General features: G+C 42.6%; 2 protein-coding genes across 9 annotated transcripts in view; one reads left to right on the top strand and one right to left on the bottom strand.

The window, feature by feature from the left end:
- Positions 1-1,805, top strand: part of LOC112263935 (phosphatidylinositol 4-phosphate 5-kinase type-1 beta) — a 70,968-nt gene extending 69,163 nt beyond the window's left edge. For all 6 annotated transcript variants that reach the window (XM_042331491.1, XM_042331486.1, XM_042331490.1 and 3 more), the window contains one exon: positions 724-1,805. In XM_042331491.1, the coding sequence (XP_042187425.1) occupies positions 724-726 (3 nt within the window). In that variant the 3' untranslated portion in view covers positions 727-1,805. The remainder of the gene's footprint in view (positions 1-723) is intronic.
- A 61-nt stretch (positions 1,806-1,866) lies between these two features.
- Positions 1,867-24,066, bottom strand: part of LOC112262785 (ceramide transfer protein) — a 41,678-nt gene continuing 19,478 nt past the window's right edge. For 2 of the 3 annotated variants that reach the window (XM_024438542.2, XM_024438543.2), the window contains exons 5-18: positions 23,320-23,427; positions 19,750-19,885; positions 19,384-19,467; positions 18,925-19,082; positions 11,963-12,055; positions 11,513-11,599; positions 11,174-11,266; positions 4,918-5,013; positions 4,585-4,717; positions 4,395-4,465; positions 4,138-4,266; positions 3,864-3,993; positions 3,461-3,598; positions 1,867-2,987 (exon numbers count right to left, since the gene is read on the bottom strand). In XM_024438542.2, coding sequence (XP_024294310.1) covers positions 3,471-3,598; positions 3,864-3,993; positions 4,138-4,266; positions 4,395-4,465; positions 4,585-4,717; positions 4,918-5,013; positions 11,174-11,266; positions 11,513-11,599; positions 11,963-12,055; positions 18,925-19,082; positions 19,384-19,467; positions 19,750-19,885; positions 23,320-23,427 — 1,446 coding nt within the window. In that variant the 3' untranslated portion in view covers positions 1,867-2,987; positions 3,461-3,470. Of the gene's footprint in view, positions 2,988-3,460; positions 3,599-3,863; positions 3,994-4,137; positions 4,267-4,394; positions 4,466-4,584; positions 4,718-4,917; positions 5,014-7,732; positions 7,805-11,173; positions 11,267-11,512; positions 11,600-11,962; positions 12,056-18,924; positions 19,083-19,383; positions 19,468-19,749; positions 19,886-23,319; positions 23,428-24,066 lie in introns of all 3 variants that reach the window. The other variant, XM_024438544.2, reaches the window with a different exon arrangement.

The raw sequence follows: 24,066 nt of genomic DNA, 5'->3' as shown, positions 1-24,066 counted from the left end.
ATCACTCACTACTAATTAAGAGGCTTTCCTCAATTGGCCTCGACCAGGCTGCATGTAAACTGGTTTAAAAATGACTTGACAGATATAACTCAATGTGTATCTACTGATGGTGTTAAATCAGGTTTCCTGGATATTACGAAAGGGGTTGATTCTGGGTCCTATACTTTCTACTGTTTACATTAACAATATCAACTTGTCTGTAAGAAATTGGAACCTGCACTTGTACTGTATGCTGATAGTGTTGTGTATGCTATCGCCTCCACGGTTGACCAGGCTCTACCTGAACTACAGCCTGCCTTCATTCATTGTATTACAGAAACACTTTTTGGACCTGAAATTAGTACTGAATGCAGGTAAAACTATGTATATGTTGTTCTCTAGAGAACATACAAATAAGTCTGATTTAAGCATACAGAACATCAGAAAATATTCAGACCCCTTGACTTTATCCATATATTTTTTTAACATTGCAGCCTTGTTCTAAAATGGATTGAATTGTTTTTCAATAATAATTCAGGGCTCATCTGTAAAAGACACCTTGGTTTCTATTTGACTCCCTGATCAAATAAATAATTTAAAATAAAAGTCCGCTATAAAGTGCACTACTTTTGACCAGGGGCCCATAGGGCTCTGACTAGCACACCCCTGTAGGAGCAGATCTGTCAAATGGATATAATAACCTGTATTTATAGTATTTACTCACACTGCACTCTTCTGTTTCAGTGAAAGGGGAGGTTTACAGACTACTACGATTTTGTCAATCGCTACACTCCATTGGACAGAGCTCCTTTGACTCCACCCCCAGCGCTGCTAAATCCACTCTGCCACTGTTGCCAAACACAAAGGACTGGGATGCTCACACCTGATAGGCTGATGAACTAAAACAGATACAAATGGAATTACATGTCAGACCTTACCAAGTGATGTTTGTTAGAGCATGTCAGTGAAGTCCCTCATGGCCTATAAAGAAAAGCATATATAGAAGATATACATTAATTTGAATGTTTTCATTTTCCTGCTGACCAGAAGTTATTACACTTTCTTCATAGTAGCTGGTTGGATAATGAACATTTAGTGACATCTTGGCCATTGCAGAAGTGTAACAGTGACATGGAAAACACAAGGCCAATATGGATGAGTCTGGACTCATAATGCTGTTAAAAGAACAGATATTATATTCATTCTGAAACCACCAAGCCAAGGCCAAACTAAAGACTTATTGGCTGGTATGTTGAAGGTACCAAACCAACCAACACATTGCCATTCCAATCAGACAGGATGAAAGGAGCAGTTTGAAGGCTGCTGTCGACCTGGTCAATCTTCTTGGATCTTCAGCTTCATTGAAGAGGATGGCGATATACAATCGCCCCTGTCAAAATGGCACTTTGGATGTTAGTTATGATTGTAATAACTATTTTTCCTTGACGAACATTGGGTTTTGGATTATGCACACCTATGTATGTCATAAGTACAATGGTAATTTTTTTTGATGCACAGAAACTAATTTTATAGGGAGGGGTGTCAACTGAAGATTTCTCAGGATATCCTTTGATACTGAAGAACGAGTGTGTCCTCTTAACTAACCAGTAGTTTGCCTCCATTTTAGACAGAATTCAGAATGTGTCAGATCTATGATTATACTTGTTGGTTTTGATTATATATAGTTTGCTGAAGATAAATATTTTAATCACTGAATGTGAAGAATCCTATAAAAAATGCATTCCACTTGTTTCTTTCCCCCAAAAATCTTGAATATCAGTTGCAATCGATGCTTTGTTTAAAAAAAATAAAAACAGTACTCTCCATTTCCCTCATGTAAAAACATCCTCACAACTGCAGAGTAATGACTAAGTAGAAATGTAAGTCTTCGTTTCTGTGTAACAATTTTAATTTACAGAACATTGCCCAAATGATAACACTTCAGACATACAACAGAAATATACAAAGCGTGTCAATTCCTCAGACAAAATTAAAGGCTTAATGCATTCTTCAGCTGATGTCACTCCTCTGATCATCATGGCAATGTTTCCCCATGGATTCTATGACCCCTCAAGCTGAGTGGAGGATTCTGACAAAAATGAGGTAAGAAATCCTGTGAAATGCTGACCCCAGTGTAGCGTCTCTGGTCGTATGATACTGTAACAGACTTCTTCCAGGGCTCATCCTGGCGTTTAAGGCATGACAGGTTAACGAGGGATGTGAAAAAAAAATGGCCACCCCGTCTCCTCAAAGCCTTTGAAGTGGTCCATTTGAACACCCAATGCTGTGGTAGATATGTTACGGGGGGCAGCAAACTCGACAGTGGATACCAACAATTGATACCTTAGTGTTTATGAGTCACATTCAACAAATGACATCCATCTATACCATACATTCAGTTCGTTGTCATAAAGGTCACCTTACTTTGAAAACAGGCGTTATGTAGTTCTTCCAATTCCAGTTTGCCAACATCCTTTACTTTCAATCCCTTAACATTACAATCCTTTACAGCTACTGTATAATGGTGTACAAAGCTTGACTCCAGGGCAGGTCGTCACTAGGAGAGGACAAGATGAAGGCTAGCCAAACTCAACACACTGCTCTCCGTCTGTCTACTTGCATTCTTTTTGTAGTAAAATTAGCAGCATGAAAACAATCAGTGGTTAATGCAAACAAAGTATAATTGGAAATGTACAAAACAATTTACAAAAAGCAAAGAATTGGTTCAATTGATTCAAAATATTGCCATAGAAATTCTTGAATTTATATACAAATACATATCCATGGACAGTTTGACGTTTGGTTGTTTTTGTGTCTCAGGTGGCTAGCAACTACTGGTAGAATAAAGCCCTAAACCAGTTTCTAGTCATTTGATACAGATATTTCATCATGGGTAATATAGTTTGGAGACATTCTGGTAGACGGATGAATGGGTAATGTAGTCTGTGGGAGCCCCTTGAATGATCGTAAATGTAGCCATGTCTCTTCAGGATTAAATGTGTTCCCGCCTGAGAGAAAAGGAGATGGAAAGTTACCAAAAATAACAAAAAACTCATATGGCACACAATGATCCTCAACATTGATCTGATTTAATCAACTGTACTTGTGTGGTAGAGTGTAATTAAATATTTATTGTCTATATAGATGGCTTTAGGCTTGATCCAGCAATGATGTATGGAGGCTGTGACCCAATTGCAGAGCCTCCAGAGGCCAAATCGAGCTCTGTACAGTGATGTTGTGCACTTCCCAATTCATGTAACAATAAGGAAGGCTCCGTATAGCTCCACATTGACATGATTGGGTGATGGTAGGTCCTGTATAAACAAACTCACTTCCTTCCTTGACAACAGATCTGCGAAACGCAAGAAGTATGAATGCCCTGACTTCTACAGAGGCCGTATCGCAGTAAATGCTGTACGGCCATTGCATATGCAGATTGACCATGCAGAGCCTTTTAGAGTGGGTTTGAGTTCGCTGCTACCTGTAGAGGTTTAAAAGAGGATGGGTTTCCCACTGGTCTTCTCCTGGACGTAGCCGGTGAAGCGTTTGAGGAACTTGGGGTACTCCCTCTTGGCCACAGCTCTGAGGACTGAGGCAGGGGCCCAGCCTCCAGGATTCACTAGGGAAAAACAACCACTCAGTCACTATATATTACATGGTGTGATAAAATCACTACACCAAACCATGAATCAACATTTAACTTCCATTATCCACCCACATAAAGCAGCTTGTATTGGTACATGGTCCAATAGGGAACATGAAGAAGAAGAAACAGGAGAAAAATAAAACTGACATGTAGGTGGATAAACTTGACCAGGCTCATATGACAACCATGAAGTCCTCACCTAGTGGGGACCTGAAAGAAGTTGGGTTGCTGTACTCACCGTTGGCCACGTAGGTGATCTTACAGAGGATGTTGTCCCTGCTGATCTCTTTGTTGCCCTCTGGAGGGCTCACAAGGGTCTGGCAGATCATGGCCACGTTGATCTTCGCACGGACACACCGGTTGGTGGGCTACAGAAAGAAAGGGAAATTGATGAGAAGGTAAGAGAGCAGTAGCCATTCCCCCCCTTCCAATTCAACATTGATCCCTAGCTCTATGCCATCATATATTAAGAGCATGTATGGCAATAAGCCCTTTGTGTCTGTGGAACTCACCTGGGCGTTGTTATGATCCACAGAGAAGTTGCAGACCAGCCACGTGTCTGGGTCACTCTCATTGGTTGCCAGGATCTTCCTGATAGCGGATAGGTAGAGAACGTCCCTCTGAGAGGCGGGCCATACTCTCTGAAACACAACCATTGGCTGTCAGTCAAACATGACCAGTCTTTAGACAACCCACATGTACAAGAGCCTGACACACTAGGGTGAGCCTGACACACTAGGGAAAACCTGAACTCCAGAGGTATGATTACCTTGTGTGTCTGGTAGACTATAACAGCATTGTCTGAGAGCGCCTCCACCACGTTGAAGTTTTCAATAGTGGCTGGAAGAGAAACAGACAAAGACTAGACAAATCAACAACAATTCAAGACATTGTGTGCAAAGTAACAAAATAAAATGATGACTCTAGTCTAAAAAATAATCTGATGACGATAGACTCACTTTCCCAGTCGTTGCGTACGTCCGTGTCCCAGAAGTAGTGGCATAACTCATGTCCTGTCACACCCTTCACTGCATGGGTGGCCTTCAGAGGGTCCAGGACGATGCCGTTCTCCTCCACCTCTCTCCTGTACACCTGAGATAGCAGACAGTCACATGCATTAGCCATTATAGACCCATATTGGACCCATATACACTGCACTGTTTACAGTGTGAGTGAGCAGAGCGGAGCATGTTAAACTCATCACTGTAGGTATAGTCTTCTATACTAGGCATGCAGGGGACAGTGTGTCTACTGTAGTATCTAGTTATGGTCGTCTATATCCTCATCTTCACCTTCATCTCACCCTCCTCCACCACCAGCTGCCAGTTGGCGTCTCCACCCATGTCCTGCAGGGAGTATGTCATGTGATTCTGGACCACCTCCTCCACCTGACACAGACACATCACATGTAGCAGGGCCTTGAGTCACTGTATTTTACTGTAACAGTCTGTACTACAGGCTGTTATTAGGAGACAGAGCATCACTGTCAGGGAGAATGTAAGGTACAGTATATTCAGTACACTGGGGTCCATGCCTGCTCATGCAGAGAAAGTGGGAGGGAGAAAGGGGTTACAACAGGAATCCAGTCATGCATTGCAGCATCTGCTGAGGTCAGCTCAGACCAAACAATGGATGGTGACCAGGGGCCTGGTCTCAGCTTTACTCTTTTTAATGCTGTGGCTAACTGAATACTGGCACATAGCTCCTCAAGGAAACACGGCCTTTTGTTTTTCTTGCCCCTTTTTCATGATATTGAGTTGGTATTTACAGTCTTGCCCCATCGCTGCAACTCCCGTATGGACTCGGGAGAGGCGAAGGTCGAGAGCCGTGCATCCTACGAAACACAACCCAGCCACTGCTTCTTGACACAATGCCCGCTTAACCCGGGAAGCCAGCCGCATCAACGTGTCAGAAGAAGAAACTCTGTACATCTGGCAACTGTGTCAGCATGCATGAGCCCGGCCTGCGACAGGAGTCGCTAGAGCGCGATGGGACAAGGACATCCCGGCCAACCAAACCATCCCCTAACCCGGACGACGCTGGGCCAATTGTACGGCGCCCAATGGGTCTCCCGGGCACGGCCGGCTACGACAGAGCCTGGACTCGAACCAGGATCTCTAGAGGCACAACTAGCACTGCGATGCCGTTCCTTAGACCACTGGTGAGGCCCCTATAGACCTTTGACGAAAATTCTAGAACTGTTGATTATTGAATCTCGGCCCCTGACCACCCGTTTATTTGTTTTGATTGTAGAGAGCGCCATCAAGTTATAGCCAGTGGTTGTAGCAAGCTCCACTTCCCGCCATTGTAAATAAGAATTTGTTCTTACCTGACTTACCTAGTTAAAGGTTAAATAAAAAAATAAAATTCCCCTGTCCCAAATGTGTAATTCGCACTCAAACCTGTGAAAGTCAGCAATACGCCACAAAGCGTTTAGTCTGCCGGAAAGCTAAAACAAGAAGAAAAAGTTTAGCTAGCTAGCTACTAGGGGTGGGTAGCTAAGGGTCGAGTGCTGTGTTGTTTTTTCCAAACAGGACAACGTGCGTTGATCACTGCAATGAAGGTCTGGCTACATTTGACTTTTCACTCAGTGTCTTACGGCCTAGCAATAGCGGTCTATTCTGTTAAAAGCTGTCCATGCCACCCAAAAAGCCAACTTTGTGCAACAGGAAAATACATCTGTAGCTAGCTAGCCAGTAACTAGTTAGTTCTCAACTAACTAGCTAATTGGCTTGGGCAGTATGCCATATATAACATATGAAATAGCCAGGATGGTTTTTCAATACCATTGAAACAATTTCCCACAAAAATTGCCCTTGAGCAAAACACTTAACCCCCCACAATTGCTCTTCACCCAGGGGTGCTACAATGCAGGGTGTTGGGAAAAGCAGAAGGTACATTTCCCGTTATAAGCAATGGACAATAAAGTATCTATTCCCTCCATGTTATTGTCACAAGATGACTCTGCACATCTCTACACCTACACTGCTGTTGTCTCAATTGCACCACGGTTCAGGTATTGTACGATACTGCCATTATTGTATGTACGGCTACTATTTAATTGTGCTACGTAAACCATCCTGTATATTCAGAACAAATAAACGGAGTTTCTTACTATGCCTACCTAAATATTTGACACTGTGAAAGACTAAATGTCTATTACCTACTTTTGAGTATTATTGTGAATGAGTTGTGCATTACCCCGGCCAAACCTTCCCCTAACCCGGACGACGCTGAGCCAAATTCTGCGCGCCCTATGGGACGACCGGATGTGATACAGCCTGGGATCGAACCAGGGCCTGTCGTGACCCCTCTAGCACTGAGATGAAGTGCCTTAGACTGCTGTGCCACTCGGGGAAATCGGGCTTACATGTAGCTTAGTCAGTGTATGGGACTTCTCCATACACTAAGTTACATGTAGCTTAGTCAGTGTATGGGACTTCTCCATACACTAAGTTACATGTAGCTTAGTCAGTGTATGGGACTTCTCCATACACTAAGTTACATGTAGCTTAGTCAGTGTATGGGACTTCTCCATACACTAAGTTACATGTAAAACCGTTTCCGTCTTTATAAGTAGACTTTGTTTACTTTTTAAAATATTTTTTTAACATGTTTACATGTTGAGTTCTCTGGGGCAGCTAGCTAGCAGGATGTATAGTGGGGCCGCGCATTCTAAATTAGTTTGTTTACGTTCCAAAAAAGGTCTATATTTAAACCTACATAATTTTGTTGTTGCATAGTTTTATTTAATTATTGCCTTGTAGCTCAGCTTGCCTAACTGTGTGCATTGATAAATTCAACTCCTAATGATTTTGCAAGTGGAATGTTGCTGAAAATGGATCCATTCAGGGCAGCTCTGGACAGTGTAAAGACCGGTTTCGGAGGGAGGGAATGAAGGGAACAGGAGTGCATCAGAAAGAGATGGAACGACACAATGGGTATAGGACAGGTCATCAGACAGTGTGGAAGAAGGTAAACACAGTCAAGATCAATGTATGTATTACAGTTCCTAGTCATTCACATGCAGTCAGTCTCAGCCAGTAGAGTGCAGTGTAATGTGCATTCCCAGGAGGCAGGTGGCGCTGTTCTCAACACATACGGTACCTGCAAGCTGAATCTGTGAACATCTGAGGCACTGACAAGCGCAGCGGAGAACAGGGAAAAGTAGCTATGGGGCTATGCAGCAGAGGGGGAGGAGGGGAGAAAGAGAGTGTGTGTGTGTATGTGTGTGTGTGTGGGGGGGGTAGGAATGAGGAAAGAGAAAAGGGGAGGTAGGGGGAGAGAGAGAGAGGACAAACGGCGAGAGAAAGAGAAGTAACAGGTGAGTGAAAGAGGGGAAAGGTAGAGAAACATCCAGGGAATGAGACCAGGCATGCCACCACATATGAAAGACTAGCAGAGAGTGATTTACCACCCTTCACTACATGAAAGGGATTACGCAAATCAAACAGACTAAATCATTACGAGAGATCACTGTAACGGTAAAATCTTTGAAATTGTTGCATGTAGCGTTTATACTGTATTTTTTTTCTCAGTAATTCAGTTGTCATCCATAATTATTGGTTATACAATAATTGACAGCTCTACCTACACACACGTAAATATGACTGTCACCGATATATACATGCTGACTATGGCATGTGCTGTATCAAAACTCCAAGAGGAGTTCAGTTGTTATGGTTTGTCTCTAAAATCCTTTCCTCTCACTATGAAGCTGTTTCACTGTAACAAACCTGCCAGTACTATTGGAGCCTTCTGATCTCATCTGTAGGCTACATAAGAGAGACACCTGAGATCATGTGTGAGTGTGTATGTTGGTTTGGGACTCTCCAACATGGGTATTCTTGCTGATCTACTTGCTCTCTTGCGTGCGTGTGTCTCTGCTCTCCTGACAGGTTGTTTTATGGCGTTGTCTTTATGTTCACATAAGGAAATCAGTCAATTGAAATAAATTAGGCCCTAATCTATGGATTTCACATGACTGGGAATACAGATATGCATCTGTTGGTCACAGATCATTTTTTTAAAGTTAGGGCCGTGGATCGGGAAAACCAGTGACCACCATTTGCCTCATGCAGCACGACAGATCTCCTTTGCATAGAGTTGATCAGGCTATTGCTTTTGGCCTGTGGGAAGTTGTCCCACTCCTCTTCAATGGCTGTGCGAAGTTAGTGGATATTGGCGGAAAGTGGAACACGCTGTCGTACACATCGATCCAGAGCATCCCAAACATGCTCAATGGGTGACATGTCTGTATGAGTATGCCGCCATGGACACACTGTTCACAACGTTGACGTCAGCAAACCGCTCACCCACACAATGCCATACAAGCTGTCTGCCATCTGCCCGGTACAGTTGAAACTGGGATTCATCCCTGAAGAATACACTTCTCCAGCATGCCAGTGGCCATCGAAGGTGAGCATTTGTCCATGGGAGTCGGTTATGGCGCCGAATTGCAGTTAGGTCAAGACCCTGGTGAAGACAATGTCAGCATGCCAATTGCACGCTTCCTCAAAACTTGAGAATTGTGTTCTGTGACAAAACTGAACATTTTAAAATGGCTGTTTATTGCCCCCAGCACCTGTGTAATGATCATGCTGTTAAATCAGCTTCTTGATATGCCACAGCTGTCCAGTGGCTGGATTATCTTGGTAAAGGAGAAATTCTCACTAACTAGGCAAGTCAGTTAAGAACAAATACTAATTTACAATGATGGTCGATATTTTTGTTCAGTATACATTCATTTCAGGAGAAGGGGCGATTCAACTTTGTATCTAAGTAGATATAGGTTCACCCAACAGCAGTCTATTTTTACATGAAGTGAGTCAAGTTGATAATCATTTTACGAGCAGAATGCCAGTCGGGAGGAGAAAACTCATTTCCAAAAGTTAAGTGGTCAAAACCATTTGTTATTAAGACAAGGGGGGTTACCAAAACTGTTGTATTCATTATGTAGGTCATTTTCAAATAGGCAAAAAAATATATAATATCAACAATCTACAATAATAACAATTATGAAAATAACCGTGGCCATTTACAGTGCATTGGGAAATTATTCAGACACCTTGACTTTCCTAGTTACAACCTTATTCTAACATTAATTAAATAAAACATTTCTCAATTTACACACAATACCCCCTAATGAAAAAGCAAAAACCGTTTAAAAATGTTAGCAAAAAAATAAAAGATAATACCTTATTTACATAAGTATTCAGACTATTTGTTATGAGACTCGAAATTGAGCTCAGGTGCATCCTGTTTCCATTGATCATCCATGAGGTGTTTCTACATCTTGATTGGAGTCCATCCGTGGTCAATTCAATTGATTGGACATGATTTGGAAAGGCACACACCTGTCTATATAAAAGGTCCCACAGTTGCCAGTGCATGTCAAAGCAAAAACCAAGCCATGAGGTCAAAGGAATTGTCCGTAGAGCTCAAAGACAGGATTGTGTTGAGGCACAGATCCCCAAGACCCGACTGACCTCCATCAATCTTAAATGGAAGAAGTTTGGAACCACCAAGACTCTTCCTAGAGCTGGCCGCCCAGCCAAACTGAGCAATCGGGGAAGAAGGGCATTGGTCAGGGAGGTGACCTATAACCCGATGGTCACTCTGACAGAGCTCCAGAGTTCCTCTGGAGAGTCTCAAGAGTCTCCGGTCTGATGAGGCCAAGATTGAACTCTTTGGCCTGAATGCCAAGTGTCACATCTGGAGGAAACCTGGCACCATCCCTAGGGTGAAGCATGGTGATGGCAGCATCATGCTGTGGGGATGTTTTTCAGAGACAGGGACTGGGAGAATAGTCAGGATCGAGGGAAAGATAAAACAATAAACGAAGCAAAGGACAAAGAGATCCTTGATGAAAAACTGCTCCAGAGCACTCAGGACCTCAGACTGGGCCGAAGGTTCACCTTCCAACAGGATAACGACCCTAAGCATACAGCCAAGACAACGCAGGAGTGGCTTCAGGACAAGTCTCTGAATGTCCTTGAGTGGCCCAGCCAGAGCCCGGACTTGACCCCGATCGAACATCTCTGGAGACCTGAAAATAGCTGTGCAGCGACGCTCCCTATCCAACCTGACAGAGCTTGAGAGGATCTGCAGAGAAGAATGGGAGAAACTCCACAAATACAGGTGTGCCAAGCTTGTAGCATCATACCCAAGAAGACTTGAGGCAGTAATCGCTGCTAAAGGTGCTTAAACAAAGTACTGAGTAAAGGGTCTGAATACTTATGTAAATGTCATATTTTTTAAATATCTAAAAACCTGTTTTTGCTTTGTCATTATGAGGTATTGTGTGTAGATTGATAAGGGGAAAAAACAGTTTAATCAATTTTAGAATATGGTTGTAACAATTTTGAAAAAGTCAAGGGATCTGAATACTTTCCAAATGCACTGTACATCCATCAAATTGATTTATAAAGCCCTTTTTTACATCAGCCAATGTTACAAAGTGCTATTCAGAAACCCAGCCTATATAAATGACAATTATTTGTTAACCGAATTTTAATAATCGTCACAACCCTATGTTTGTGTGTGTACCTGTTCGGCGAAGCGGTGGGTTCCGATGGTGGAGTATGTGTCTCCAGGAGGGACTGGGGTCAGTCTGGGTTTCCTCACCTTGTCTGACTGACACTGAGAACGTACACACAACACCACAGACAACTCTAATTATTCTCACAATACGCTCTCATAATACACTCAGTTGTGTAATCCCAAAACGATCACACCTGTAGGTCAAATATCTAGATTCTAGATCTGAAAGGAAAGGACATGTTCTCTTTGTTATGCAAGGAAGGAAAATCCGCCACACAGACGTTTCAAATCTATACAGAATGCCGGCAGGTGGGAACTAGTGAGCAGAGTAAAATAGTAACGTACCTGCTCCTCTATCTTGTCTTGTCTGTCCAGGGCAGCTTCCACCGCATCAAAGAACTCATCCTCCTTTATGAGGCTATTAGGACCCTCCTGTAGAAACAACACCATGACAAGGTACAACTCATTACGACAGATGTACTGTTTCCAGGATGTACAAACTAGTAGCCAAATCAATGTCATGCAACAGGAATCAATGTCCCGCAATCTGACTGGTATATACCCACTATGACTAATACAATGGCATAACCATGAGCTATAATGTCAATTTTATAGTATCTATACTTATAAGCAAGTGGAAATAAATATTTAGCATTCTGGTCTCGTCTCACTTCCTGAGTCATTACTAAGTCAGATACCTATGATAACTCATGTGGATTTGTTCCAGTATTCATCGTCACTACAGGTGGAAGTGTCAGGACAGTTTTGGCAGTTTGAAAGGTTTGGAACTCTTACCTCGTAGTCGGGGCCTCCATAGTGAGATTTCTTCTTCAGTTCACTCAAGGCCAACTTGTAGGCATCCTCCACCCTTCTCCTCTTCTCCAGCTCCTGAACACACAGTCAATGGGTCAACTGGAAGGAATATTGTTAATGAAGAGTCTATACGCTTGTGGTAAGAGCAATCGCCATCTCAAATCTAACTCTCAAAGTGTTGCAACAGTATACTGGAAACACGGTACAAAAACGTCATGATACTTTTTCGAATATCATGGTACCGTTTCATATTATGCTACCACATTTTTCAGCCAAACCGATCTAAAAGAACCTTCTGGATCCTGTTATAAAACGTTAAGTCTTCAAAAAAAAATCAGATATTCAGTTGAATTTAAGCAACAGCTACTAGTCTCATATCTGCTGGTCCAATAATGTCCACTTGAATTTCATGAGCATATCATGTGGCTGCAGTAATCAGCCTGCCGCATCCCATATCAGTCCTCACTCGCCTGTTTCTCTCTGTTCGCTCTTCCTGGACATCTGTTCCTCCATCAGTTTAAACGTAATGTAGTCATGATGGTGAGCGGGGTTGCAGACCCTGACGGGTCTTCTGTTAGATTTATACATTTGTTCTAAGGCACTCCATCGCAGTGCTTGAAATGTTACTACAGATCCTGGTTCGATCCCGGGCTGTCGCAGTTGGCCCGGGTGCAGTGCACTCTGACACAGTCGCCAGGTGTACGGTGTTTCCTCCAACACATTGGTGCGGCTGGCTTCCGGGTTAAGCGAGCAGTGTGTCAAGAAGCACTGCGGCTTGGCAGGGTCGTGTTTCGGAGGACGCATGGCTCTCGACCTTCGCCTCTCCCGAGTCCGTACGGGAGTTGCAGCGAAGGGTAAAAAGTAAAAATTGATCATATACACACACACATACATATATACATATATACACATATATACATATATACATATATACATATATACATACATATATACATATATACACACACGGTGGGGCAAAAAAGTATTTAGTCAGCCACCAATTGTGCAAGTTCTCCCACTTAAAAAGATGAGGCCTGTAATTTTCATCATAGGTACACTTCATCTTTGACAGACAAAATGAGAAGGAAAAAAATCCAGAAAATCACATTGTAGGATTTTTTATTAATTAATTAGGAAATTATGGTGGAAAATAAGTATTTGGTCACCTACAAACAAGCAAGATTTCTGGCTATCACAGACCTGTAACAACTTCTTTAAGAGGCTCCTCTGTGCTCCACTCATTACCTGTATTAATGGCACCTGTTTGAACTTGTTATCAGTATAAAAGACACCTGTCCACAACCTCAAACAGTCACACTCCAAACTCCACTATGGCCAAGACCAAAGAGCTGTCAAAGGACACCAGAAACAAAATTGTAGACCTGCACCAGGCTGGGAAGACTGAATCTGCAATAGGTAAGCAGCTTGGTTTGAAGAAATCAACTGTGGGAGCAATTATTAGGAAATGGAAGACATACAAGACCACTGATAATCTCCCTCGATCTGGGGCTCCACGCAAGATCTCACCCCGTGGGGTCAAAATGATCACAAGAACGGTGAGCAAAAATCCCAGAACCACACGGGGGGACCTAGTGAATGACCTGCAGAGCTGGGACCAAAGTAACAAAGCCTACCATCAGTAACACACTACGCTGCCAGGGACTCAAATCCTGCAGTGCCAGACGTGTCCCCCTGCTTAAGCCAGTACATGTCCAGGCCTGTCTGAAGTTTGCTAGAGAGCACTTGGTTGATCCAGAAGAAGATTGGGAGAATGTCATATGGTCAGATGAAACCAAAATATATAACTTTTTGGTAAACTCAACTCGTCGTGTTTGGAGGACAAAGAATGCTGAGTTGCATCCAAAGAACACCATACCTACTGTGAAGCATGGGGGTGGAAACATCATGCTTTGGATCTGTTTTTCTGCAAAGGGACCAGGACGACTGATCCGTGTTAAGGAAAGAATGAATGGGGCCATGCATCGTGAGATTTTGAGTGAAAACCTCCTTCCATCAGCAAGGGCATTGAAGATGAAACGTGGCTGGGTCTTTCAGCATGACAATGATCCCAAACGAACCGCCTGGGCAATGAAGGAGTGGCTTCGTAAGAAGCATTTCAAGGTCCTGGAGTGGCCTAGCCAGTCTCCAGATCTCAACCCCATAGAAAATCTTTGGAGGGAGTTGAAAGTCTGTGTTGCCCAGCAACAGCCCCAAAATATCACAGCTCTAGAGGAGATCTGCATGGAGGAATGGGCCAAACTACCAGCAACAGTGTGTGAAAACCTTGTGAAGACTTACAGAAAACGTTTGACCTCTGTCATCGCCAACAAAGGGTATATAACAAAGTATTGAGATAAACTTTTGTTATTGACCAAATACTTCTTTTCCACCATAATTTGCAAATAAAATTAAAAATCGTACCTATGAAGTGTACCTATGATGAAAATTACAGGCCTCTCTTATTTTTAAGTGGGAGAACTTGCACAATTGGTGGCTGACTAAATACTTTTTTGCCCCACTGTACATACATACAGTTGAAATCGGTAGTTTACATACACTTAGGTTGGAGTCATTAAAACTCGTTTTTCAACCACTCCACAAATGTATTGTTAACAAACTATAGTTCTGGCAAGTCGGTTAGCAAATCTACTTTGTACATGACAAGTCATTTTTCCAACAATTGTTAACAGATAGATTATTTCACTTATAATTCACTGTATCACAATTCCAGTGGGTCAGAAGTTGACTGTGCCATTAAACAGCTTGGAAAATTCCAGAAAATTATGTCATGGCTTTAGAAGCTTCAGATTGGCTAATTGACAGCATTTGAGTCAGTTGGAGGTGTATCTGTATTTCAAGGCCTACTTTCAAACTCTGTGCCTCTTTGCTTGACATCATGGGAAAATCAAAAGAAATCAGCCAAGACATCAGAAAAACAATTGTAGACCTCCACAAGTCTGGTTATTCATTGGGAGCAATTTCCAAATGCCTGAAGGTACCACGTTCATCTGTACAAACAATATGTATGCAAGTATAAACACCATGTGACCACGCAGCAATCATACTGCTCAGGAAGAAGACGCGTTCTGTCTCCTAGAGATGAGCATACCTTGGTGTGAAAGGTGCAAATCAATCCCAGAACAACAGCAAAGGACCTTGTGAAGTTGCTGGAGGAAACAGGTACAAAAGTATCTATATCCACAGTAAAACAAGTCTTATATCGACTTAACCCGAAAGGCCGCTCTGCAAGGAAGAACACACTGCTTCAAAACCTCCATAAAAAAGACAGACCACGGTTTGCAACTGCACATGGGGATAAAGATTGTACTTTTTGGACAAATGTCCTCTGATCTGATGAAACAAAAATATAACTGTTTGGCCATCATGACCATCGTTATGTTTGGAGGAAAAAGGCAAGCAGATTCTATGCAGTATTCTATGCTAGGACACTCTGCTCAAAATAGTTTAAATTCCAGTCTCATGCTCCACCAGAGGTAATTAAACTGACTCAAGACAAATGAGGCTGGCCTTTGTCTGGCATCCTCTAAGACTTGTCTTCCAGTAGCAGGAGGGAGGTGCTTCCTTGCTCATGATGCCCCACTTATGTGCACTAAACCTGGCTGACTGGCTTGAGGGCTGTCACAAAGTACAAAGAGAACGAAGTGCCGCTTCGCACAATGAAATCCACAACAAACACTAAACGGAACAGTAGGCACACCTACTTCAAAAAGACACAGAATTCCAATAACAACATGAAGCAGATTAAATGTCACACAGGATTAAAAACAAACTTTTACAAGATGGAACAGGACACTACTGAACGGTGCTGCTGCCTACATCTCTACCACAGGTCCATTACAATTGTAATGACTAAGGATAGAAAGACAGTACACCTTTGGATTAGGATAATCTCCAACTCGAAACCAACTCAAATTCCAACTAACAGATCTGTCAAACTAGTGACTAAACCCTATTATCAAAAAACTACAACATAGTGGAAATTGATCCAAATACAAGTCCAAATATTGACTAGAAAAAAGGAGGGAGGGAGAAAACTAGGATACAACAGTCAGTTTTGGTTTCCATTAAGAGCGTATTCCAATCTGCTGTGGTGTGTTGGAAGCAGCCATCGCTGGGACTAGGCCTATTAAAGAAAAAAGCTAAGTGAGAAGTAGCCATTGGTCTGAAGCAGAAGGAAATTGACATGATCACCACAATGCCTACTCCACACATGCTCTACTAAGGTTTTCCAGCACACAGCTTTGACCTACTACAGTAGCAACACTACATGGCCAAAAGTATGTTGACACCCCTTCAAATGAGTGGATTCGGCTATTTCAGCAACACCCGTTGCTGACAGGTGTATAAAATTGAGTACACCGCCATGCAATCTCCATAGACAAACATAGGCAGTAGAATGGCCCGTTCAGAAGAGCTCAATGACTTTCAACATGGCACCATCACAGGATGCGACCTTTCCAACAAGTCAGTTTGTCAAATGTCTGCCCTGTTAGAGCTGCCCAGGTCAACTGTAAGTGCTGTTGTTGTAAAGTAGAAACATTTAGGAGCAACACCGGCTCAACCACAAAGTGGTAGGCCACACAAGCTCACAGAGCGAGAGCGCCGAGTAGCATGGCTGTGTGCTCGATTTTATACACCTGTCAGCAACGGGTGTGGCTGAAATAGCTGAATCCACTAATTTGAAGGGTATATGCAGTGGTAGTCAAAAGTTGACACACCTACTCATTCCAGGGTTTATTTAAACTATTTTCTGCATTGTAGAATAATAGTGAAGACATACAAACTAGGAAATAACACATATGGAATCATGTAGTAACCAAAAAAAGTGTTAAATGAAAATATATTTTATATCTGAGATTATTCAAAGTAGCCACCCTTTGCCTTGATGACAGCTTTGCTCACTCTTGGCATTCTCTCAACTAGCTTCAAGAGGAATGCTTTTTCAACTGTCTTCAAGGAGTTATACACAGAAGATCTCAGCTAAACAAACATTTATTTTATCTGTCGCTCTGTGACTGCCGATAACTTCAGAACAAAGTTGACTACAGTACAAAGTTGCCAATGTCTTTGCAATTGTTATAAACAAGCAAAGGATACAACGCTGCTTCAAATGAAAACAGATGACTGCATTGAAAGAAACAGTATTTCAATCACATTGAAATCAATTGAGTTCTATTTTCATGGTGTAGACCTAACAATGTGTGCAATGTGACAAATATTCAATTTAGTGCATACCCTAAGCATTAGAATAAGCTTCCTCAATATTTGATCATTTCTTTCTAGGAGCTGAACCATTGTCAGTATCTAATGTTAAGGTAAGATTTGAATGGAGAGCTAAGCCAAGAGCAGTGCTGCTTTTCTTTCGATCAGTATCTGTAGAAGAATTAGGTTAAGAAAGGGTTAGGGTTAGCGAAAATGCTCTCCTAACCTGCTATGAAAAGTATTTTAGGGAAATCAAGGTTGGTCCTGCTTCTCATGTGCCTGGTGTTAGCTAGCTCTGCAGCAACCGAGTTGTTGGTCCCAATTTTAGCATTGTCAGAAATGCTACAAAAAGATAGCACATCGTTGGTTCTTAAGGGACAGAAAATGAGCATGTGAGAGCGATAAACAAATTAAAACTGGTGCGCCTACAAATGTAGCCAAGTCCAATGTTCACTTTATGGACACTACAGTCTCGTTTTAATCCGACTGATACAAGTTAAGCTATGTAGGCGCAGAAAATACTCTTAAAGCTCAATTGCTAACAAGCTGGGAGTGTGGTGTACCTCCAATCAAGTTGATTCGCTTCAACCAATACCGACACTATAATACGTACTGTAAAGAAGTGGCTGCAAGTCTGTAGTGGGATCCATCTCTGGCTTTCGTATTTCAGTATGTCGGCCCTCTTGTGTTGCGAAGGCTTCCAGGAAGACAGAAGGTACCACGATGTCCGAGCAGTCATCCTACTACTTAATCCAGTTTGTGTGTTGGAGTGTGTGTCCTGTCCTGTGACGCTCTCTCCCTGATCAACATATGCTACATTCAAGATACACACACCCAGCCATGCTGGTAGTCGAAACCAACTGCAGGCTACTCCTACCTCCCTTTCTTGGGTTGGGCAACTTGCCTTGACAAAAAAATGGAAGAACTGGTTTTCAACAGCTGAGCAGAGTAAGGATGTGAAGCTTAGACATGTGTCTGACGCAAGGTAGGGAGGTGAATTCCTACAGACTACAGTATCTACAAAGGACATTCTCAATTCTTAATCCACTCAAATCACCACTAAACCATTCAAACAATTAAACCATTCAAATGTGACTTTACGGAAATGCAGATGAAGTGTGGTTTATTTCACATGATGAAAACGAAAAGAGCCCTCTACCTTCAAAAGCAGGATTGTCTTGAAAGGTGTTTAACAAGTGCTGTCATTACAAAGTTCTTTCAGACAGAATGTCAATCTAGCCATGTTTTAATAGAATGCAAAGTCACTTATCTTCCCTGAAGAGTTGAATGTTTCTAAATGTTTTACATGCCTATTGCACAACTGTTGGACATACTACCTGAGGGAGATTCTTTCCAAACACATAACAGTCCGGCATAATGAAACTAAAAGCCAATTAAGGCAGAGTGGGGCATTGAGGTGACCAGATGCACAAATCACCTCCACACACACATTAGACTGGATCTGCCACCACAGGTTAGACAACGCCTCTGCTGAACCAGGAGTTGTGTACTGTCTCCTCTCACTGGCTTAAACCATAAACACACCAGTCCACTTCTATTTAACCAGCCATGTTCGATTAAAAATGATAACTCGTTCTCTTCTGCAACAACAACAACCTGACTGGGGAAGTGCCCCATGAGAGAGGTGAGGGGTCAAATGACCCTGTTGGTAACTAAAGAAGACTTGTGATAAGCTGTTACAGCAGTGGGCAGTGCCATACCTTGTCAAGTCTCTTCTGCCAGCTGTCCTCTCTCTTCACCATGAGTTCGATGCAGTGGGAGAGGGTGGACAGGATCCCAGCTGTAGTGGCCTTAAACGTGATGGCCTCACCCTTAAAGTCGATCCCATTCATGCCCTTAGGATTAGCAGCGGGAAACACTGGGAGAGAGAGATGACATGACACAGTTTGATGACATGGTTCCAATGTCACATGCCACCATTCTACACATAACTGTGCTTTAGGGGTGATGAAACTAAGATTAGTTTTCTGATCTGCTTCCACAACACACATTCAACACAAACACACATTTGGGAGGAACGCAGTGTTATCTACAGTGCAGCGCCCCTAGAGCTATTTTAGGGGTCAAGTGCCTTGCTCAAGGACACAAACACTCATACTGCTACAAGTAGTAGCAACTTTAGTAATAGTATAAGTGTGAATTTAGACACTGATCCTCACGCTTCTCTTTGCTGCCGTTGTTGTAAAGGCAGTCGCCATCGGGCCGTGTGCTCGAGGGAAAGTCGTCTTCATCCTCCTCCACCACTGGAAAGGAGACAAGACCCCATTGATCTACCAGGGTTGCCATTCCATGTTCTGTAGCAAGTGTGGTTATTACAATTTACATGGCCAGTTCAATATGAAACTGTAAAACCCACAGAAAGCCCCCAAAGCCCCTTCCAGGTATTCTTCAGTACCTCTGACTGTCCCTCTCCCTCCATGTTAGCTTATTTGTTTATTTTGATCCCCATTAGCCTTTGCAGAAGCTACTCTTCCTGGGGTCCACAGTCCCTCTCCCTCCATGTTAACCAGCTACATTAAGTCTACCTCTGTCTCTCTGGAACTCGTCCTTGGAGACTCCATCTGCGCAGCTATCAAAGTACTTCTGCAGCGTGTCCACCTGTCTGCAGAGGATGTCTCTGAACGTCTCCATCTCCGCCAGCTTCTCCGGCAGGCTGTGGCCCTTCAGGTCCAACAACACAAACACACGGGTTCACTGTTAGATCTTAACATAATTAAACAATCATGCATTGGGAATCAACGGGACATCTGCACCAAGTTAAGGTTTGTCCCTTGGTAATGAATGAATTAAACAAAATGCCTAACTACACCTTTCCAGGGGCTGTATTGTCCAGGAGCGATGCCTGCGTATGCAGAATAACTATTTAAGTGGGCGGTGTATACCAAGAAAGCAGACTTCTGGCACGTTGGCGAAATTAAGCCAATAAAAAGTGTTATGGCGGTTACATGACATGGACAAGCTTTTTGGGGAGACTGAACATATTAGCAAAAGTTGTGAGTTTGTAAGTCTTAGGTCAAAATATGTAGAGCCATTTTGAAGGAAAGGCTGTACACAAAAACGACAATACTGAAAAGACTGTCCTCTCTAAAGTAATCATGGGAATGACAAATGACGGCTATGTATGTTACAGAATCTGAAATAAACATTCCAATCTTAAAGATCAAAATCTATCATAACAACTTTGTTGTCATTTGGAATGTTTTTAAAAAGGTCAGTGGAAAGCATATTGCATAATTACAGGTAGCCTGAATAGTACGCAAGGCCAATTAGTACTCTAACATTCTATTTATTGCATATACAGTGCTGTCTGGAAAGTATTCAGACCCCTTGACTTTTGACACATTTTGTTATGTTACAGCCTTATTCTAAAATGGATTAAATAGTCCCACCCCCCTCAATCTACACAAAATACCCCATAATGACAAATCAAAAATTGGTTTAGACATTTTTGCAAATATCAAATTTACATAAGTATTCAGACCATTTTCTCAGGACTTTGTTGAAGCACCTTTGGCAGCTATTCCAACCTCGAGTCTTCTTTGGTATGATGCTACAAGCTTTGCACGCCTGTATTTGGGAGTTTCTCCCATTCTCTGCAGATCCTCTCAAGCTCTGTCAGGTTGGATGGGGAGCGACGCTGCACAGCTATTTTTAGGTCTCTCCAGAGATGTTCGATCAGGTTCAAGTCCAGGCACTGGCTGGGCCACTCAAGGACATTCAGAGACTTGTGCCGAAGCCAATCCTGCGATGTTTTGGCTGTGTGCTTAGGGTTGTGGTCCTGTTGGAAGGTGAACCTTTGCCCCAGTCGGAGCTCCTGAGTGCTCTGTAGCAGATTCTCATCAAGGATCTCTGTAATTTGATCCGTTCATCTTTCCCTCGATCCTGACTAGTCTCCCAGTCCCTGAAAAACATCCTCACAGCAAGATTCTCCTACCACCATGCGTCACCATAGGGATAGTGCCAGGTTCCCTCCAGATTGGCATTCAGGCTAAATAGTTCAATCTTAGTTTCATCAGAACAGAGAATCTCATTATCAAAAGTTACCTAAGGACACTTAGACAAACTCCAAGCAGGCTGTCATGTGCCTTTTACTGAGGAGTGGCTTCTGTCTGGCCACTCTACCATAAAGGCCTGATTGGTGGAGTGCTGCAGAGATGGTTGTCCGTCTGGAACGTTCTCCCATCTCCACAGAGGAAGTCTGAAGCTCTGTCAGAGAGACCATCGGGTGGGTTCTTGGTCTCCTCCCTGACCACGGCCCTTCTCCCCCACTTGCTTAGTTTGTCTGGGCGGCCAGCTCTAGGAAGAGTCTCGGTGGTTCCAAATTTCTTCCATTTAAGAATAATGGAGGCCACTGTATTTGGGGACCTTCAATATTTTGGTACCCTTCCCCAGATCTGTGCCTCGACACAATCCTGTCTCGAAGCTCTACGAACAATTCCTTCGACCTCATGGCTTGGTTTTTGTGCTGACATGTCAACTGTGGGACCTTATATAGACATGTGTGTGCCTTTCCAAATCATGTCCAATCAATTGAATTTACCACATGTGGACTCCAAGTTGTAGAAACAGCTCAAGGATGATCAATGGAAACAGGATGTACCTGGGTCTGAATACGTATGTAAATGAGTACCTGTTTTTTTATTTTAAATTTGATAACAAACTGTTTTTCGCTCTGTCATTATGGGGTATTTTGTGTAGATTGGGCAGTCCCTCCAGGATTCCGCGATCGCAAAATCAACCAATCAGTGCATATTAGGCGAGAGCTCGCAATTTTGACCAATTCCCGCACTTTTACCGTGGAAATGGCCCAATCAAAAAACAAAAAAAAAACTCATTTGCCAACGAAAATAACAGTTAACATCGGTGCGAAACAATTTCCAAATGTTTTTGGAAACTAGAGAAAGTCAACAATCAACAGTCACTTCGAATCAGCAAAGCATAAGAGTCACAACAGTTCCCACAGCAGCGGCAGATCACCATGACTGAATTGCAAAATGTATCACAGAATTTCAGAATAGCTGCAGCAAAATCAAGCATTTTTGGCTGCAGAAATCACTTTCCCCCCCCCCCCGCGAAATCCTGGAGGGACTGATTAGGGGGAAAATCAATTGAATCCATTTTACAATAAGGCTGTAACGTAACAAAATGTGGAAAATGTCAAGGGATCTGAATATTTTCCGAATGCACTGTACATGTCAATCCACTTTTCTGGACACTGGATTAAGTTGGTGTATTTTGGGGTGCTTTCATTTGAAAAGGACACTCCAGGACTGTTCAGATTGTTGATAAGCACTCTTATCTTTCTATCCTTTAAAACATTACTGCCATGTATGAGAAATGCATTCCAGCTCATATTTTAATATTAGCTAGACGGAACATATCATTTTCAAGATGTTAATAATTGCTTCTAAAAGTCTGAAGATTACATCTCAAAACAATCACACAAAATGTGGTGAATGCACAAGCTAAGACATGATACATCAATATCCATCACATCCACAACCGTCTGCTAAATGATGAAAATAGATATTATGGATATCATAACACTGAAAAAGGATACGGGCAATGAAGAGTTATAAAGCATTTATAGACCATATAAAACCTTGATAAAAGTTATCAGTCACAGCCTGTAAAGCTATGTACATGTTTTAGAAAAACTTCCCCTAAAAAACATTCTGGATGTGACATAGGGGTGTTGGCTGGGACAGGCGATCTTTACAAGACTGTAGAACACGCAAACAAAACTCACAACACTTCAATTTGGTCTATACTGCTTCATTTACATCACATCTTCATAACCAACACTGGGGGACAGCTGTGAGTGGAGAAACAAGCACTGTGAGCTCTTTCAAAGAGCCATGAAATATGATTGACGGAAAAGCCTTCCGAGACTTGGCTTGCTCCTCTTAAATGGACATAATTCATACAATTTCCGACTTAAACTTTTCAAATAAAGCCTGAACTCCAACATGTAGACCTTAAGGATAATTATAAATGTGGATTAATTTGGAAATGACTACCTATTTAGGCATGCGCAGGTTGACTTTCCCATGGAATTTCCCTGGAAATTTGTTGTCAGTGTTGTGGTGGTTTACCTTGAAGGAGGAAGTGGAGGTGGCAGAGAAGCCGCTGGCAGCAGAGGTGAGAGACAGCATGGAGCCATGACGCCTCAGACTGGACTCTGAACCATACCCCGACTCCGCCTGGAGGGGTGGGGGGAGAATACATTAGACCAGTGTTCTCAACTCCGGTCTTCACGCACCCCCAACAGTACATATTTTTGTGTGGCCCCGGAAAAGCACACCTGATTCTACTTTTTAACTAATCATCAAGCCTGTGACAGGTTGAATTAGATGTGTTTGTTCCTGGGCGACAACAAAAAGTGTGTGCTGTTGGGTGTACTTGACGACTGAAGTTGGGGAACACGTGTTCGACCAGTCTCCAGAGTAAGAAATACATTATTCCCCCAGCCAGTGAAATACAGAATCAAACCCTGAGAAACAGGTCTACTCCAGGAAAGCACAAGGATTGCCTTTAGTCCAATGGGATCTATTGAAGGGGGAACAGGACACTGACTACGCCAGCTTGTGACCCAATAGGTTTGAAGGCCTATAGGAGGCTTGGTACGGTGCATTGTATGCTTGGGTATGGAGATGTCAACATTTGTCCTATCATGATTATATACTCAGAAAACATTGTGATATAGGATGGTATTGACCCCTATTGGCCAACCACTTTTTTTTTGCAAAAAATTAAAATAAAACCCCAGCTATAACCACCGTTAGGCTATAATCACAATAAAAGTTAATGTTGCTGAAAGCCTGGACAGAGGCTATGTAGAG

This window comes from Oncorhynchus tshawytscha, linkage group LG12 (assembly GCF_018296145.1).
Source record: "Oncorhynchus tshawytscha isolate Ot180627B linkage group LG12, Otsh_v2.0, whole genome shotgun sequence".
NCBI lineage: Eukaryota > Metazoa > Chordata > Actinopteri > Salmoniformes > Salmonidae > Oncorhynchus > Oncorhynchus tshawytscha.
The sequence above is the reverse complement of the archived record's forward strand: the minus strand, read 5'-3'. Positions and strand labels throughout refer to the sequence as shown.